This window comes from Perca fluviatilis, chromosome 20 (assembly GCF_010015445.1).
Source record: "Perca fluviatilis chromosome 20, GENO_Pfluv_1.0, whole genome shotgun sequence".
Lineage (NCBI taxonomy): Eukaryota > Metazoa > Chordata > Actinopteri > Perciformes > Percidae > Perca > Perca fluviatilis.
In genome coordinates this window covers 2,949,936-2,968,367 of record NC_053131.1, presented here as the reverse complement: position 1 = coordinate 2,968,367, position 18,432 = coordinate 2,949,936, and the positions used below count along the sequence as shown (strand labels likewise).

The 18,432-nt window shown below is 38.6% G+C and overlaps 1 protein-coding gene and 1 long non-coding RNA gene across 2 annotated transcripts in view; one reads left to right on the top strand and one right to left on the bottom strand.

Moving 5' to 3' along the window:
* Positions 1 to 3,456: 3,456 nt before the first annotated feature.
* The window catches only part of kcnh5b (potassium voltage-gated channel, subfamily H (eag-related), member 5b), a 265,385-nt gene continuing 250,409 nt past the window's right edge, over positions 3,457 to 18,432 (top strand). The window contains exon 1 of the mRNA XM_039786509.1: positions 3,457 to 3,661. Within this exon, the coding sequence (XP_039642443.1) occupies positions 3,589 to 3,661 (73 nt within the window). The 5' untranslated portion in view covers positions 3,457 to 3,588. The remainder of the gene's footprint in view (positions 3,662 to 18,432) is intronic.
* On the bottom strand, positions 14,360 to 14,809 carry LOC120549521. The gene is made up of 3 exons (XR_005637398.1): positions 14,768 to 14,809; positions 14,576 to 14,659; positions 14,360 to 14,396 (listed from the first exon to the last, which is right to left on the bottom strand). It is a non-coding gene; the product is annotated as an uncharacterized LOC120549521 (long non-coding RNA).

The window sequence follows — 18,432 nt, the reverse complement described above, 5'->3', positions numbered from 1 at the left end:
TTAACAAACACCCGGCAGGCCTAAAATAGGGCTGCACGATATGAGGAAAATGTGCAATACGCGATTACGTTGTTGAATATCACAATAACGATATTACTTGCGATAAATAAAGAGATCTTAAAGTGTTCTCAGTTCTGCATTTCTGCTGCTTTCAGTATTCTGATAAAATAAAACAAATTGCTTGTTGAATTTAAAATAAATAAAAGGAAATCTCTTCCAACATTCTTTTATTGAACATTAAACATAAAGGCACTACTATAAATGTGTGTGTGTGTGTGTGTGTGTGTGTGCGCGTGTGTGTGCGTGTGTGTGTGTGCGTGCGTGTGTGTGTGCGTGGCTCATCTGCAGAGCTGAGTCTGTTAGAGCAGGCGGCAGCTGTCCGACCTGCGCTGTCACATATGTTTGATACCCCATGATGCAAGTGGGCCAATTAAGGGTATCCTACTGGAGCGCTTTAAACCGTGCTCGTTTACTGACGACACACAAACACACACACACACACACACACACACACACACAGACTACTTGATAGCGTGGGATGGGGAATCAGCGGGTGTTAACAGGTGCAGAAATGTTGATGAGCGATACAGTCCAACATCAGAGCAAGTGTGTCACAATATTCATATAATATGGAGGTTTTTGTCTCAGTGGTAGAAAATCCCTCTTTGGAGTACTCTTAACCCACTGATGATGACTGTTCACAAGGAGACATTTTAAAGGATAAGTCAACTCCATCTCAACACATTACTCAAGGACCAATACTGTATGTACATTGAAAGTATTTTTGGTCGCTGTAATTGTTCCTGCTGCTGCAAAGATATTTCTTAGACTTCCTAAAAAGATTTTTCAATGTACCCAATGGGGGACAAAATCTAGTCTTTGTTCTATGACAAAATGCATTCTGAAGTTAAAACGAGGCTGCGGCGGTCAGTTAACCAAACCAAGTTAGTCTTCTTAGTCTAAAACCTTCTCTCTTTGCTTCCATTGCAAAGGACCACTGCTCTACAGTGACACTAGAACACTCTAGTGGTTATTCCTGTCTGTGGTCGTCAATTTATAATTGATTTCGTGCTTTGCAGTGTTTTAACTTTTTATATACTTAAAATGATCCTATAATGTCTTATTATGTGGTACACAAACAGTACATTTTAGTTAGTATATTGTCCTTATATAATCTTTATTATTACACCACTATAGGGCTCTAAGATCCTTCTAAATGAAGCAATTTGAGAAAATAATTCACTTTTTGGCTGACCTGTTCATGTCCATACTAAGACCAGTGACAAGGGGTCACAAATAATCAAAAGCCAAATAGGTTGAATGTCATTGTTTAAACTTATAATAATGCCATTTCTCTGATGTTCGTATGGCCTGCTTCAGTAAAAGTTATTAAAGAAAGTTGATGCCCTCATTTAGGCCTGCAATGTGCTTTAATGTGCTCCAGTCATCACAGGCCATAATAAAAAAACACAATGCTACCAACTTAAATGCACAAGAGACTATTTCAAGCTATAAATAGGCATGCAGCCTCCTTTATATTCTTCCATTCAATAATGTAGATGCAGCCCTCAGTGCAGCTTTGAGTCCTGATATGTACTGTACTGTAAATAAAAGGGGGTGGCGTCAGGCTGTGCTTACAGCCAGTGTGACGCCTGGTTGGGCCTTTGGGCTCCTCAGGGCCCCATTAGCCCTTCGTACAAACTAATGAGCATTCCTGAGGGACCCAAGCAGAGAGACACACTGCTGTCACTGCTTCATGGTAAGACAAGCGATTTGTTAATAGCCTCTTCATGAATGTTTAATTTGCTGTACCTCGTTTTCTCTGACGTATGATAAATGACTTAACAAGAGTCCGTATGGGACGCACCGGGCAGAGCATCGGCTCGACCCTGGCGCTGTAAGATGACCTATAAAGAGCTTCAACGGTAAGGAGTGGTCTTAAAGACCAAGATGGATAGGGAGACTGTGAAAGGGACAGAAGCCAGAAGCCTGCAGTGAAGACAGCTGATGGAACTAAAGTGTCAAAGGCTGACAAAAAGAAAGGGAGCAGATTTGAGAAAAAGCAAGGCAAAAAGAGAAAAGAAACACCCATTAAGGCAAAGGACAGAAGAATAAATTCAGAAAGTTGAAGCATCTGTTGGGAAAACAAGGTGGAGAGTGCAATGTGTAGAGCAACTTCCCTTAAAAAACTAAAAAAAATTACATTTAAGATGTGTACTACATCTTTCTGGGTTGCAGGGCATCTAAACAACAATGAATGTATTAACAATGTATTAATATTTACAATCACAGTGCCTTAATTGGACCACAAATGGTGCCAGTACCCTAATTCAGCAGTCACATGACATAATCATTGCATGTGTCTTGGATATATTTATGTTTCTACGTATATATTGTAGGGGTGACCCTGAACAGTTGAAGCATGTATCGCCTGCCACTCTCACAGTCAAATCGTCTCAGTGTCTGAAAATGTGGTTATGAAACAAAGGATCATTCCATTTGGACTTTATGGGGGTGCTAAATGTCTGATTTTACATAGAATTGCCTGCTTTCTCCCAATAAAACATGATATATAGCTTATTTTGGTATAAATATCATCCCATTAAAATAGCCTATAGTTAATAACAATTAGAAGTAAGGGTACTCATGTGGACAAAAAACTGAAGTGCCCGGTATTCAGTATTTATGAGGTCTGGCCCATTTTAGGCACTGATGAATTGCTGTAGAAACCCTTTATTAATGACTTCAGTAACATATAGGCTAACTGCAGAGGTAATAATGTATACCGCTTTATTAATCCCTTCTTCAACTTCACATAACTCATTAGAAAGGGAGAGACTCATAGACTGAGAGTATTTATTTATTGATTTATTTCTCACAACCTGGCAACCCAAAAGTTGAACTATTGATTGATTTGTAATAACTCTGTAAAGCATTAGTAGGCTAAACGATGTATTAACCATTAATAGAGTTATTAATTATAATTAATAAACCCTTTATAAAGAGAGACCTGTAATGTATATGTTTATTATTTAGTGTCCCAATCGCACAAATGTTACAAAAAAAGAAAAGAAAAAAGGTTTGGGGTCAGTTTACACAGAAAGGTATGCCATGTCTCCTTGTATTATGATACAACCTTCTTTCTTCCTCAAATGGATAGCTAACATATTTGGTATTACAGAAATGTAAAAACTGTGCCAGCCACCCTTAATTCACCCTATATTTAAAGACTCTGATCGACTTATGTCTATTAATAATTTTGACTTAAATAAAAAAAATGTACAAAAAAATGTCATGTTTTGTTTCTGGCATCATTACACACATGATTCATTACACAAAATGAAACACATCGTGCCATTATTTTTGAGCACCGAGCCCACAGCAGCCGTCACGCATGCGTCCTGGCGCTCCGGTCAGGCAGCGGGATGCAGCGCCGCCGCCGTGCCTCAGTGCGCCCCGAGCAGCCAGAGCGCACGGTTACAATGAGCTTCTCCATCGGTCCGACTGAGAGCCAGCGTCAGTACCGAGCTCCGAGCAGCAGACACACCGTCACACACCCTGACCGACACCAGCTCCGCCCGCAGCAGGATGCCCGGGGGAAAGAGAGGGCTTGTGGCACCGCAGAACACTTTTCTGGAGAACATCGTCCGGCGTTCAAGTGGTGAGTCCGCGCGCAGGAGCGAGGCTTGTTTTGGGTTTGGTTTCACCAGGTGGCTCCGACCCGGACTCAGTGGAATACAGTGGGTTTCTATACCAGTGCATCCGCGGAGGTTTGGTGGAGGATAAAGCCCCACTGTCTCCCTTTAAACCCGCATTCACTCTGCAGTGATGGAGTTTCCCCCGTCTCTAAAGCTCCACGAGTGGTTATGGTTCTATACGTCATAATAAGTAACGTTAGACTGGTCCAAGTTACATAGGCTGCAAGGGACTATTTCAACTGGGAGCAACGTGTATTCCCGTCTGAGGAAAAATTGAATTCTTGTTCATATCGACACGATGTTCACTGGGAGTCGGTTTACGCACCGTTTAATTCCCCATTCTCCATCGCTCTGAGTTTGGCTTTAAGAGATTAGTTTATGTCTCCAAATGATGCGAGCGCTGCTGCGTTCTTAACTGAAGATTAAAAGTTGATTTCCAGTCACTAACTCGCCCTTTTGTATGAGGAAACATAGACAGCTGCTCAGCTTCTGATTGCACCGCCTCTCCCTATTATTATTAGTATTATTATTAGTATTATTATTAGTAAGGTGTCTCCACGAGGAGGGAGTCGTTTGAAATGATTAACCCTTCATGTGTCATTATGTAACTGAGCTGCGTTTTGTTTATGGGAACAAAGTAAAGTAGAAAGAAGCGATCTGCTGGGCTAAAAATAATAAGTAGCTGTACTATTACTCTGCTGGGCTAAAAATAATAAGTAGCTGTACTATTACTCTGCTAAAAATAATAAGTAGCTGTACTATTACTCTGCTGGGCTAAAAATAATAAGTAGCTGTACTATTACTCTGCTGGGCTAAAAACAATAAGTAGCTGTACTATTACTCTGCTGGGCTAAAAATAATAAGTAGCTGTACTATTACTCTGCTAAAAATAATAAGTAGCTGTACTATTACTCTGCTGGGCTAAAAATAATAAGTAGCTGTACTATTACTCTGCTAAAAATAATAAGTAGCTGTACTATTACTCTGCTAAAAACAATAAGTAGCTGTACTATTACTCTGCTGGGCTAAAAATAATAAGTAGCTGTACTATTACTCTGCTAAAAACAATAAGTAGCTGTACTATTACTCTGCTGGGCTAAAAATAATAAGTAGCTGTACTATTACTCTGCTAAAAATAATAAGTAGCTGTACTATTACTCTGCTAAAAATAATAAGTAGCTGTACTATTACTCTGCTGGGCTAAAAATAATAAGTAGCTGTACTATTACTCTGCTAAAAATAATAAGTAGCTGTACTATTACTCTGCTGGGCTAAAAATAATAAGTAGCTGTACTATTACTCTGCTAAAAATAATAAGTAGCTGTAACTATTACTACTAAAAAATAAGTAGCTGTACTATTACTGCTGAGTAAAAACAATAAGTAGCTGTACTATTACTCTGCTAAAATAAATAAGTAGCTGTACTATTACTCTGCTGGGCTAAAAATAATAAGTAGCTGTACTATTACTCTGCTAAAAATAATAAGTAGCTGTACTATTACTCTGCTGGAGTAAAAACAATAAGTAGCTGTACTATTACTCTGCTAAAAATAATAAGTAGCTGTACTATTACTCTGCTGGGCTAAAAATAATAAGTAGCTGTACTATTACTCTGCTAAAAATAATAAGTAGCTGTACTATTACTCTGCTGGAGTAAAAACAATAAGTAGCTGTACTATTACTCTGCTAAAAATAATAAGTAGCTGTACTATTACTCTGCTGGGCTAAAAATAATAAGTAGCTGTACTATTACTCTGCTAAAAATAATAAGTAGCTGTACTATTACTCTGCTAAAAATAATAAGTAGCTGTACTATTACTCTGCTAAAAATAATAAGTAGCTGTACTATTACTCTGCTGGGCTAAAAATAATAAGTAGCTGTACTATTACTCTGCTAAAAATAATAAGTAGCTGTACTATTACTCTGCTAAAAATAATAAGTAGCTGTACTATTACTCTGCTGGGCTAAAAATAATAAGTAGCTGTACTATTACTCTGCTGGGCTAAAAATAATAAGTAGCTGTACTATTACTCTGCTGGAGTAAAAATAATAAGTAGCTGTACTATTACTCTGCTGGAGTAAAAATAATAAGTAGCTGTACTATTACTCTGCTGGAGTAAAACTAATAAGTAGCTGTACTATTACTCTGCTGGAGTAAAAATAATAAGTAGCTGGAGTATTACTCTGCTGTATTTTGGTTTTATCAGCTAGGTCTACAGCTCGTGTGTTTTTCTTCTTCATCTGTCTGCGCTATAAAGTGCGCCGGACGTGTGTGTGTGTGTGTGTGGAAAAGGCATTGGGTACTGGGCCCTGGGTCCTATTTCCACCCACACCCCTGTGTGTGTGTGTGTGTGTGTGTGTGTGTGTGTGTGTGTGTGTGTGTGTGTGTGTGTGTGTGTGTGTGTGTGTGTGTGTGTTTCTGTCTGTCATCGCGGCGTTTGTGTCTCTGGGACTGCTGTGCGGATCTCTTGGGGGAGTTTCAGCGCTAATTGCAGAGCCATTGGTTGTAGTTTTTGTGTGTGTGTGTGTGTGTGTGTTTTATTTTATTTTTTATTTCCCGCTTGGGAAGTCACATAAGCAATTATCTGCAATAATGTGAAGACATTGTTCTCAGATCCGATGCTGCTGAAACTGTATATCTGCATATGCAACTTATTATTATTGGTTACTTTCTTCGCAAAAATCTAATTTATAGCAAAGATACAGAAGAAAACAGGAGATTTAGGAGTTTTAATACAGACAACAAAACGAGTAAGTAAAATAAGGAATTGAGAGAAAAAGACTCATTGTTTTGGTGCTCATATAGATACAAATATAATACAAAAAATGGCATGAAACACACTTACCGTAGGTTTGGATTTTAGTTTGACAACTTCCTTGTATGAGGTAGGCAACATATACAATATAAGATCCTACTGCTCCAAACAGCACAAATGTTTGATTAAACTCAACAGTTATACGTCTTCTTTATAGAAAATGTATTCAATCCAGTGTTTCAATCCAAAATATTGTGTATTGATTTGTACGACAGCAAGGGCAGGGCCACATTAACCCATAATGGGGCAAACAACTGCTATTTGGTTTCCCTAATGTATGATCTGCAATAATAGATGTATACAATCTGAAACTGATTGTTGATTTAATGAATTCAGTGGCTCCAAGTCGGGTGATATTCCTGCAGGTGGTTGGAGTTTGCATGGGACAGTTTTTCTAAAAATCCTGGTTCCAATGAACTGGATAGAGGCTTCTCTGTACACTGCAGCTGTACAGCAGGCTGGAAACCCTGCAGTAACATGTTTTATCTGCATGAATGCATTCTAAGTTCCGCTCGGCTCTTTGATTTCAGCTGTGAATTAGATCTGAAATGAAAAGGCCTCGCGTAGCCTCTTACAGAATTCCCTGGCACATGAATGAGAGCTGCTGACCCTAAATCATCTCAGCAGTGGGTTTCAGCAGAAGATGTTCCAGATGCTTCTACACTTTTCTTAAAGCAGCTTCTGTTGCTGTTGGCCTTCAGGCCATGGGCGGGGGGCTAGAAAGGTGGCACTGCCCCCCCCTGAAATATGATTGCCCCTCCCCCCTGATGCCAAATGGATAATCCAACATTCTGATACCATGGAAGCAGCACTGGAATTGTTCTTTTTTTTTTTTTTAAGTGGCAGACTGAGGCTATAGAAAATGTGTATTGTATTCTATTATGCAGTTTCTTTGAAAACAAGTGAAATTAATAATGAATGTGAGATTTTATGTGATGTTGTATTTAGCAAAATTGCATTGTGTCGTTCTATCCTCTCCGATATTTACGAGCCTGACTGGTCGAACCTTGGTTCAGCTAAGTAATTGGTGGTGATGAGAGAGGTTGGGGAAAGGTCAAGATGATTCTGTTTAGTGTTGCGTTCAGTCTGAGTCAGCTGTTTAATACCAAAGGGCACGCCAGGCTGCAGCCTGCTGCTTTAAAACCAGACGCTGATGAATGGATGTCACTATAGTTCCTTTTTGTGCTGAAAAATCACTAAAATAATTGTTTGGAAAATAGAGGCAGAGAACAGATGAGGCTGATATTGTTCTGGATTGTTCTGCGTTAAAGGTGTGACCCACTCACATCCTACCCATAATGCACTGCGGTATCTGCGGCAGATTGGTTCTCATCACAACAGGACCTCACTTACTGTAAATTGCAGTGAACCGCAAGTTTTCTTGCAGCAGAAAACAAAGAAACTGGCCAATGCATGTAGACATAAAAATCCAGGTGAAAATCAGTCTCTGCTTCTTCTAAAAAAATATCCAGATGGTTTTCAGGTGAAATTAAGTAAAGCAGCCTCTTCCTCAGTGTCCTCCTGTCAGCCTCCTGTTACACCTCTATGCAGACAACATGAAATAAAAGGTCACTGTGCACGCTTAGACTGGTCTGAAATAGCTTACAATGGAAGTTTTCCCCCAGTATTTATGTGGTCACATTTGACTGATATACAAAACCAATTTGTTGTTTTATTAAGAATCAGATATTGCCCAGTCTTCAAGGTTTTTCCCTGACTACAGCTCGAAATTTTTTTCATTGTAATTATTGTTTTATATCATCAGATGGCAGCCCAGCGAAACAATCACAAGTGGTTTTTACTCATCAGTCTGTAACAGAGCTGCTGACACAGCTTCAGCAATTCATGCGTCTGGAATTCACTGCTGACATTTCAGTGTCTTTTTCAGAGTTTAAATGCTCTTTCACGGGTTTTTCCTGCCTGCTGTGAACACATACTGTGGGAAACGCTGCACACTTGTAATGTTTGTTGGCATGCACAAAGCTGTTGCATCCCATATTTTCATCCCAGAATCCTCTCTTTTGCCTGCCAACTGTTTTTTTTTTTTTTTGGAAAAGACAAGGCTCTCTTAATGATGATTGACTACCTGCCAAAGTTACCAGTACAGCAGATTTGGCAGGTGTTGAAGGACATTATCTGCAGTTTTAGCTCATTAAGTAGAAATTGCATAATAACTTCATATACATGCTGACCATCTTCTAAAGCAGATGTTAGTTTTCTGACCTTTCAAGCAGCCGTTGGGTCCAGTTTGTTTCTATTTGCTGTATAAATGTACTTACTGAACCTTTCCTTCGATACTGTAGGGATTCCATTACAGCAGACGCTTATCGAGACTGTCCTCCCCCGAAAAACGGCCACATAATTCGTTTGTTTAAGCAGCAATAACGAGTCATATTAAGTTGATCGGGGCGGCACCCTCTAGTGGCCACAGTAGTTATGACAGGAGCAAAGCAGGAAGTAAGGACAGGACATGACTTTCACCCAGAAGGGTTTGCGTCCTGTTTTTTGTTGTTGTCTTAAACGCAGCGAAAGGAGAGTTTTTGAGGCCGTCTCCACTTGTATTTGTTTCGTCACAATAAATGAAAAGGTTATTTTGGTGGTTGGGGTGGTTTATTACAGCCTGGATCAGATTCTTCTTTGGCCTATGGTGATTTTTTTTTATAAAGCGGACACGGATGTTATGTTGTAAGTGATATTTCTGTGAATTTGGGGATTAACTGACAGAGGAGTTTACATTTCATCACGTATTACACATGTTGGTTTTTAAAGCTGGTCCTGGGATGGTTTAGGCAAAATACCTTAAAATGGGACTGTTTTTAGACATAAAAAGAAATTGAATAAAAACTGATTTGGTATTTCTGCACTACAACATTTGACAGATAGTTGTAGATATAGTTGAATTTAACAGCTAAGTAAATTAAATGTGAAATGATGTGATTAGTTAGTTAAAACGTTGCTGTGTAGGTTGGATACTGCTGGGGGAATATGAAGTCACGACTACCACATTAGTATTCTAAAGCACTGTCTACGGCCCCGACTGTATACACTAAATGAATTGCCGAATCACTTGATCAAAAGATGCCTGACTGTCAAGAGACCAGCAGTCAGACGCTCAGACAGGTTTTAAACAAACCCCCATGTTACTCCAGAGAAAACAAAGACAAACGAGTAAAAATGATTTCCCAAACAGTTTGTTGTAAACATCCATCACAGTTTACCGACCAACTTCCTGCTCCAACGTTGACCTACTGTAGTCATCCTAGTTGTGTGTGCACACTATTACTGTGTTTCTCTTTCACTTTTACCTCCAGATCATCTGGATAACCTTTTTCTTGTGTAGCAACATGTGTTGCTACAAAAACAGGACCCCCGGTTGAACTAAACTTGCATTTTCATTTTAATAACGCAGTATGAAACTGAGCAGGGGTTCACTGTGATGCATTATAGTTGAGAATGGTTGACAGCACTGCAACGTACACCTCTGTTGTTCTGTCTGGTGACCAAGCCACCGCCATGCAGAATACAGTATATGAAATGAATAATTAACATCTATGTGATTATAAAAGAGCTGCTGGTGGTAAGTTTTCCACTGCAGATGTTCCCCCAGTGTGGTTTTAACCAGACTGCCTGTCTGTATTTACACTGCGGCTGGCTTGTTCAGCTTTAACAAAGGGCATTGATAGATGGGGAAATTATGGGGTGGTGATGGAGATGCCTACTATTCTCTGGATCCTCACATCAACAAGCCCTTCAGCTGGAGGCTGCAGACTGTTTTGCTGCATGGATTCATCCTCATTATGTTGGTTCATAAGAATTATTTGCTCCACTGTATAACCAACACAGTCTCACGGCAGTTTGTGAAATGGTCACGCCATTTTTAATCTATTGATACACGTATATGTTTATCTTGTTTTTTTCATGGTGGTCAGCACGTAATGGTAAGCATCTATACAGAGGTTGGGTTTAGGAAAAGAACAACGGGAAAAGGAAAGGTCACATGCGGGACACAATCCCTGGTCTCCGGGGCTGGGCCGGATTGGGACTCATTTTCAGCCCTGGAGTTTCATGCCTTAGACCGGCCCACTTTAGTTCACAACTGACTATATTAAAATAATGTAATTAAAACCTCAGAATATAAGTCTGCAATAGGCGCACTGTTCTCTACAGCCTTGTAATTCATTGTATTTTTGAAAAATATCATTTCCAATTCAGTGCAAAAACAGTAGCAAACATTTATTTAAGATTTATTAGAACAGTAAATAACAGGACAGTATCAGAATCTATTTTCTTTAAGAATTAGTATTCATAAATATCCAAACATTGAAATGAAGAAAAAAATCTAACAAAAACAAATATATGAAACAAAATAAAAAATAAAGATTAAAATAAAATGTATTGCACTTTCTAATGACAGTATCATTTATTTTTCAAGGAAACAGCTGCTTTACAACTTCAAATATTTTTCACAAATATGAGAACATTAGTTAAAGAATTAAACAAGTATTGTACTGTTATGACTTTTTTTCACAGTATAACTTTCTAATGATTGTTTAATCTCTTTTTCCTCTGCATAAGTTTAGCTTCAAGGAAACATGGACAACCCTAAAACATTAATAAACGCCTGAGCAGAGCACTGGTCTCTGCAACTTTATCTATCACAGTGTCATTGTCCAAAGACATGAGAATTTCTTTCTCAGTGCACATCAGCATGAATGCCTCAAAGTTCTTCTGGGTTAAAGTGCTCCTCAGCCTGTTTTTTATGAATTTCACTGTTGAGAAGCTTCTCTCACAGGCTACTTGTGTGATGGACAGTGTTAATAGCAACTTGTAGGCGAGTCCAATCACATGGTAGGCATCAGTTAGTAGATTGTACTGAGAGAGAATGAGATGAACACAAATGACACAGTTTTGCTCTCTAGTTCGACATCCTGCTGTTCCATGGAAGGATCCTCATCACCTCCTTGTGGGATTTCACTAGCTGTCCTGACAATGTAACCCTCCAGAGGGGACATCTTTAGTCTGTCCCACTGAGATGCAAGGCTGTACAGTTCACCACATAATGTGCCAACTGTAGCCCTGTCGTCAAACTTAAGCAGACATTTGCTTATTTCTTCCAGAGCTGAGCTGGGGAGTCCATTTTCCCTCACATAAGCAAAGTTTCTAGGGTCTAAACAGGCAAAATCTGAGCAAAGTTTAGCATTAGCAGAAAACCTCCTTTGGATACTGCCTATTACTGTGTCTACAATGACATTGTGTACTTTTACCTCAAAGTCAGTATCAGCTGATGCTAACTGCTCATCTTCTGCAAGCTCTCCTGGCATTCTTTTCTTTTTTCTGATCCTTCTCTCAGAAAAGGCAGCCTGCACTAGCTCACATTCTTTCTCCTCTTGCAACCTTCCATTAGTCCACTTCATAAACTCATCAGCTGCACACTTAACTCCTTCAAAGTCCCTAGCACACTTCCTGAGACCCTCCTCTGTCCCCTCAACCAGACGTTGAGCTGTGATGATATCCATTCCCTTTGTCTGTAAGTATTTTGAAAGGGGGGATGTAAGCTCAAAAATGTGAAGGAAGAGTTGAGCAGTGACCACTGTCTCATACTTCAAAAAGCCTTCTATGAATCCCTTTGCCTCGGCCCTCACAGTTGGCTTTTGTGTACTGTCATCTATAATGGTGTCTAAAGTCATGAGCACACAAAAAACAAGCCTTCCTGAGGATTCCCGAAGCACCCAAACACTTTACTTAGTGCCTGATCCTTAGCCCACCACCTAGTTGGCCCTATTGGGCACAGTCGTCTGTGATGCTTGTCCTGACTCTTCTCCTCCCACTTCTGCATGCGCTTGTATGACTCTCTTAAAAAAACTGCTACATCGTTAAGCAGTGAAAACAGAGACGTGCTTTCCACAACACTGCCTGTTGTCTCTGCCAGTACAAGATTCAAAAGATGTGCATAACACCAAATATGAACCTGATTGGGGGAATGCTCAGAGAGGAGTGTAGAAAACCCCCTAACTGACCCTGCATATTAGCTGCACCATCTGTTGAGTTGCCCACACGTGCCAATGTCAATATTAAGGTTCAGTAACACTTTTTCCAGAAGCTCTACAAAATTCTGGCCAGTAGATGACTCACAGTCCACCATAGCAATCAGTCTTTCGTGAATGACATCTGTTACATATCGAAGTATGATTGAACACTGGTCTTTGGAGGTGATATCTTGGGTTGTGTCAATTTGAACTGAAAACATGCCAGCTTGTCTCACTTCTTCTGCTATAGTCACCTTTATCAGTTGGCTAATGACATCCACAACTTTATTTATTGTCTCTTTTGACAGCAGAGTAACTAGAGCGCCTCTGCCTTTTGCACCAGTTTCATGCTGCTTTTTGCTGTTTTCAATGCAAGAGTTAACATGCTGTTGGAGGCAAATGTCATATCTACTCAAGAGTAGAATCAACTCCAGGACATTACCATGATTAACAGCAATGTTTTCTAAGCTAAAGGCTCCCTCTTCTTTATCTCCCCTGTAGCTAAGGCCACATTTGCCTATGACTTTAACAACGTCCACTATACGCTCCATCACCTGGCGTTTCTTTTTCACTTGCTCAGCACGTAATGACATTTGGTTGCCAGTCAACAGGCTTTTCACATGTGCCTTTTGTATTTTCAGAAAGTAAGCATCTGCACACATCTGCATCTGCATCTCTGTGTGTCTTACTTTTTTCATGTTCCACTATCCTTTGGTGAATGTGTTTCCAGTCTTCCATGCCTCCCTTTATGAAAGGGCCATCACTTACCAAAGGTGCAAATGGCAAACAAACTGAACAGTACAGAGATTGGTTTTTTTCACAGTAAGTTAGCCACTTGCGGTTTGTTCCATCTTTGCTATTGAAAACCTTTGGTATAGGAACATTTGGGATTTGTTGAGGATGATAAGAAAAAAATTTATGTATATTCTGTGACTGAGGTCGAGCAAAGTAATCAAAACTATCAACAGAATCATCTTTATCTGCCTTGTTCCTAGCTTGTGGTTCTGGGTTCTGCTGCTCAGTTGTTGACTCTGCTATCTGTCCCTGAGTCGACTCTGCTCTCCCTTTCACACTTCCTTCTGTATCCCTAGACTCGAGTGCACCTGTATTTAATCACAATAAAAGCATATTGTAATCTTTAACATATTTGAAATGGAAAGCACGTTCAAATTAAATTGAATTAAATCAAAGCAAATTAAAAATTAAAAATTTCCAAATGGCAAAATATGCAGGCTTAATTCATATGACTTTTATCCTATTCCCTTTCAGTCGTGGGCTTTGTATATTCACTATCGTTTGATTAAAAACATAATGGGTCACTAGTAACATTTTGGCATAGAAAGTTGTTATATTGTAACTAATGTGATCACTGCAGAAATTTTTTTTTTCTTACTTAGTATTTTTGTCTCGTTTCTAGACCAAATATCAAAAAAAAAAAAATCTTACATCAAGATGCATTTACTAAACAAGTATGAAAAACACCTAAAAATTAAGTGATTTTTTTGCTTAAAACAAGCTACATTATCTGCCAATGGGGTAAGAAAAATAATTGTTTTAGCTTGTTTTAAGCAACAACAAAAAAAACAAAATCACTTAATTTTTAGGTTTTTTTTTTTTCAGAAAACAAGACTTAATTTCTTATGCCATTTCACTTGTCTAGTAAACGTATCTTGAATTACAAATATTTAGATATTTGAACTGGAAACAAGTAAGATACTAAGTAAGAAAAGCATTTTTTTCAGTGATAATGTTTGCTTATTCACACACGTGGTGTGGTACAACAGCAGCTTACCTGTGTCTTTCACAGTGAGAGCATTAGTCTCTTGACAACTGGGTCCTGGCTCTGTTTCTGACACTAAATGACATTTTTTACATTTATTTCTCACCACAAATATCCCCTTTTTACAAAGCTTTCAAATCAAGTCAAGTCAGTTTCATTAATGTATTGCGGAATCGTATCATTAATTATCTCAGGGCATTTTTCATTGAGCAGGGCTCTTCATTACTATTAGTTCTTCTAAATGACAATCCTACCTGCCCACTCTGGTGTGTTGGGCTCATGACTGGAGCTTGGTAACGTTACCGGGCCAGGGCCTTGAGGCGGCTGCTGCTGAAGAGCTACAAGAAAAAGTTTGATACATGAACGGTGGTTTGCAGACAACGTTGTTTTGCACGGTCGCTAGCATCTTGCACTGCTCCTAACTACCTTAACGTTAGCTTACTTACCGGCCTCGTCGTCTTCATTAGTTCTTTTTAGGAAAAATGTGCTCAGCTTAGAACATTTGGCCACATCAGTTTCCAAAGCTTTCTTTTTTTTGATTCTTGCCTTTTCAGCACCGCCTTTGCGCTTCCTATCCATTTTTATCTGACTTTTTTATTTTGAGCAACTTGCAAGGTGCCATGTCGGGGGCGGGGCCAGGGAGTCAAAAGATAATCACGTCATCATTAACCTGCAGGCTGCACTCTGCGAGAAAATATTAAATAAAAAAGAGTGGCACTGCGGTAAAATAATAAATAAAAAGAGTGGGGCTGCTGTAAAATAATAAATAAAAAGAGTGGGGCTGCTGTGAGTGCAGGCAGCCTAGGGACAGCATCCATATTTCAACCCAGTTCCATGACAACAACGGCCCTCGCGGCCCAAAAAACAGACCGGCCCACCAGGAATTTTCCCGGTGCTCCCGATTAGCCAATCCGGGCCTGCTCCTGGGTGAAAGTCCTGTGTTTGACCCATCCACCACCCCAACCAACCTCCCTACGCGGATTTTCGGCCTTTCATACTACTCGCTACCGTAGTTGTGCTGTGATCACAAAAGATGCTTCTCATTTAAATACATTAGTTTAAAATACGTGCTGACCACCACGAAAAAAAACAACATAAACGTGTCTGTGTACACGAATCAATAGATTAAATAATGTGACCATTTCACAAACTGCTGTGAGACTGGGTTGGTATAATTGTACAGAATACGCAAAATTAAATTACTAAATAAACAAATGTACCATGTATTACTATTGTGGCACATTTAACTATTTTCTTTCAGTGGTGATGAAGCACAGAAGGAGTAGTAGAGCAGTAGGAACAGTAGAAATACAAGTAAAAGTCCCATCATTTTACTTGAGTATATTCGTCTCAAATTATAGCTTACTTAAAGTAAGTACATTTATCTCCACCTTTACCAGCTGCAACATTAAAGTGATGACATTATTGCGTCACTAATTATAATATGTGATAGATATTATTCTGAAATAGGCCATTCTGCATTGTATAAATACTTTTACTTATTGTACTTTAAGTATATTTTGATGCAGATACTACTAGCCTACTCTACAGTAAAGATCAGAGTACTTCTTTCACCACTGAAGCAGAGTAGAAGAAGTCCATTGTGTTAGAATAAGGTCATCAAACTCCAGAAACATGTTTGAACTTTTCAGAAAGCAAAGATAAAACACACCTTCTAAGAGAAACTAGCCCTCATTAGTTTACAGGAGCCAATAGAGAGCCGAAGTCACGCCCTTCTACTTCTGGCCAATGGAACCTATCTTTCGAAATAATATGAGAGTCAATGGAGAGATAATAATAATTTCTTTAATAATTGCTTTTTTTTTTTGCAATTATTTGTTCACTAGGCTACCGTTCATATTTTTTCCCATAAGGTGCACCAAAAGGGGCGTGACTTCGGCTCTCTATGCTAGCAGAACCTAGCAAGAAGAGGGGCGGAGCTTTAGTTGGAAGAGGGCGGAGCTTGTAGGAGGTTGTAACAAACATGGCTGACACTTGGTTTTTTTTGTTTTTTTTTTAATACATCCATGGGTAGAGCTAGTGAATGGCTGTCTGACGAGACACTTTTGATAAAGACAAATGATTTTATTGCTTTCATATGTTCAGTGGTTAATGTTACTATGCTACATGTTAAGAAAAGTGATAAAATCAAATCAGTTGTGGAAGCTGCTAATGATATTTTGGGGTTAATAACGAAGGCAGATGATATTCATGAAATACTAAATCAGAGGTATGGAGGGTCTCAATTTGGTTAAAACGTTAATAATGTTTTTCATTCTCCAGTGGAATGCGCGGAGTCTGATAGTGAATGGACAGGAATTTAAGAGGTATGTTCAAGAAATGGCAAACCAACCAGATGTTATATGTATCCAAGAAACATGGTTAAAACCACATTTAGAGTTTGTATTGAAAGGATATCATAGTATAAGATTTGATAGAGGTAAAGACAGAGGAGGAGGTTGCATTACATTTATCAAAGAAGGGATAGCATTCAGACACATTAATACAGCGTCTGAACATGAAAATGTGGTTGTTGAAATCTTTAATGGTGACAAAGGTAAATTTACTGTTATAAATTATTACAACCCATGTAAAGCATTAACGAATGATTTGTTGAGAAGTATAGCTAAAAGAAGTCATAGAGAAATATGGTATGGGGATTTTAATGCTCATAATAGTTTATGGGGAAGTAGACATACAGATTTGAATGGAGAAATATTAGAAGAAATGATAACTGACAGAATGCTAGTATGTGTGAATGATGGTAAAGGGACAAGGATAAATATTTTCAAAAATGAGACATCATGTATTGACCTCACTTTAGTTGATAGAACAATAGCCAGCAGCTGTGACTGGGAAGTAGATCAGAGCACAAGTATTGGAAGTGATCATTTTCCAATAATATGTAGTGTAGATATTGATTTTAAGAGGGAAGAATTTTATACCCATCATAGATGGTGTTTTAAGAAGGCAAATTGGAAGAAATTTTCTAAATGGTGTATAGATGGATTAAATGACATGCCTGAAGAAATAGAACAAAGTATTGATGACATGAATCGAAAGTTGAGTATGGTTATCATTGCAGCAGCAAGTCACAGTATTCCTAAAAATATGAGCCAAAGAGGAAAAAACTGCTGTTCCATGGTGGAATAATAAATGTACAGAAGTTGTTAAGGAAAGAAATAGAGCTTTTAAAATGTTGCGTAAAACGCTTAATATGGATACTCTTATGGAATATCAAAGGAAAAAGGCGATGGCTAGGAAAGTTATTAAAGAAGCTAAAAAAGAATCTTGGAGACAATTTTGTTCGACAATTGGAAGAGAAACAACGCTGAATAAGATGTGGATGATGGTTAAAAAGATGATAGGTAAATATAAGCCCCCATATATTCCTGTCCTAATTGATGGACAAAATACAGCAATATCAGATATGGACAAAGCTAATTTGCTTGGAGGCAAATTTGCAGAGATTCATAGAGGTAACCATTTGGATGAGTGTGTTAAGAAAAGAAAGGAAGATATTATGAATGCTAACACAGACATTCTTAATACTAGAGAGGGAAATATGTCTGTCTTAGATGTTGAATTTAGTTTATCAGAACTTAAAATGGCTTTAGGTAATACAGGATATTCTTCTCCAGAATGTGATGATATATGCTATGCAATGATTAGAAATCTGCCTGATAAACTTTTGGAAAAAATTCTTGAATTATTTAACAAGATCTGGAATGAGGGCAAAATACCAAAAGTAAGATGCAATCATTCTTCCATTTCCTTAACCAGGAAAGGATTCTAGCAATCCAGAGAACTATAGACCCATTGCTTTGACATCCCATTTAGGAAAATTAATGGAAAAAATAGTAGTGGCACGTTTGAATTATTATCTTGAATATAAATGTCCTTTAAAAAAGTATCAGACAGGGTTCCGAAAAGGTAAATCAACTACTGATGCTTTAGTTAAGCTCAGCAATGAGATAGAGAAGACTCTAGTTATGAAAGAGGTCATGGTGGCAGTGTTTTTAGATATTGAAAAACCGTATGACACTATGTGGAGAGAGGGACTATTAATTAAATTAGATATAATGGGAATCAGTGGGAGAATGTATAATTA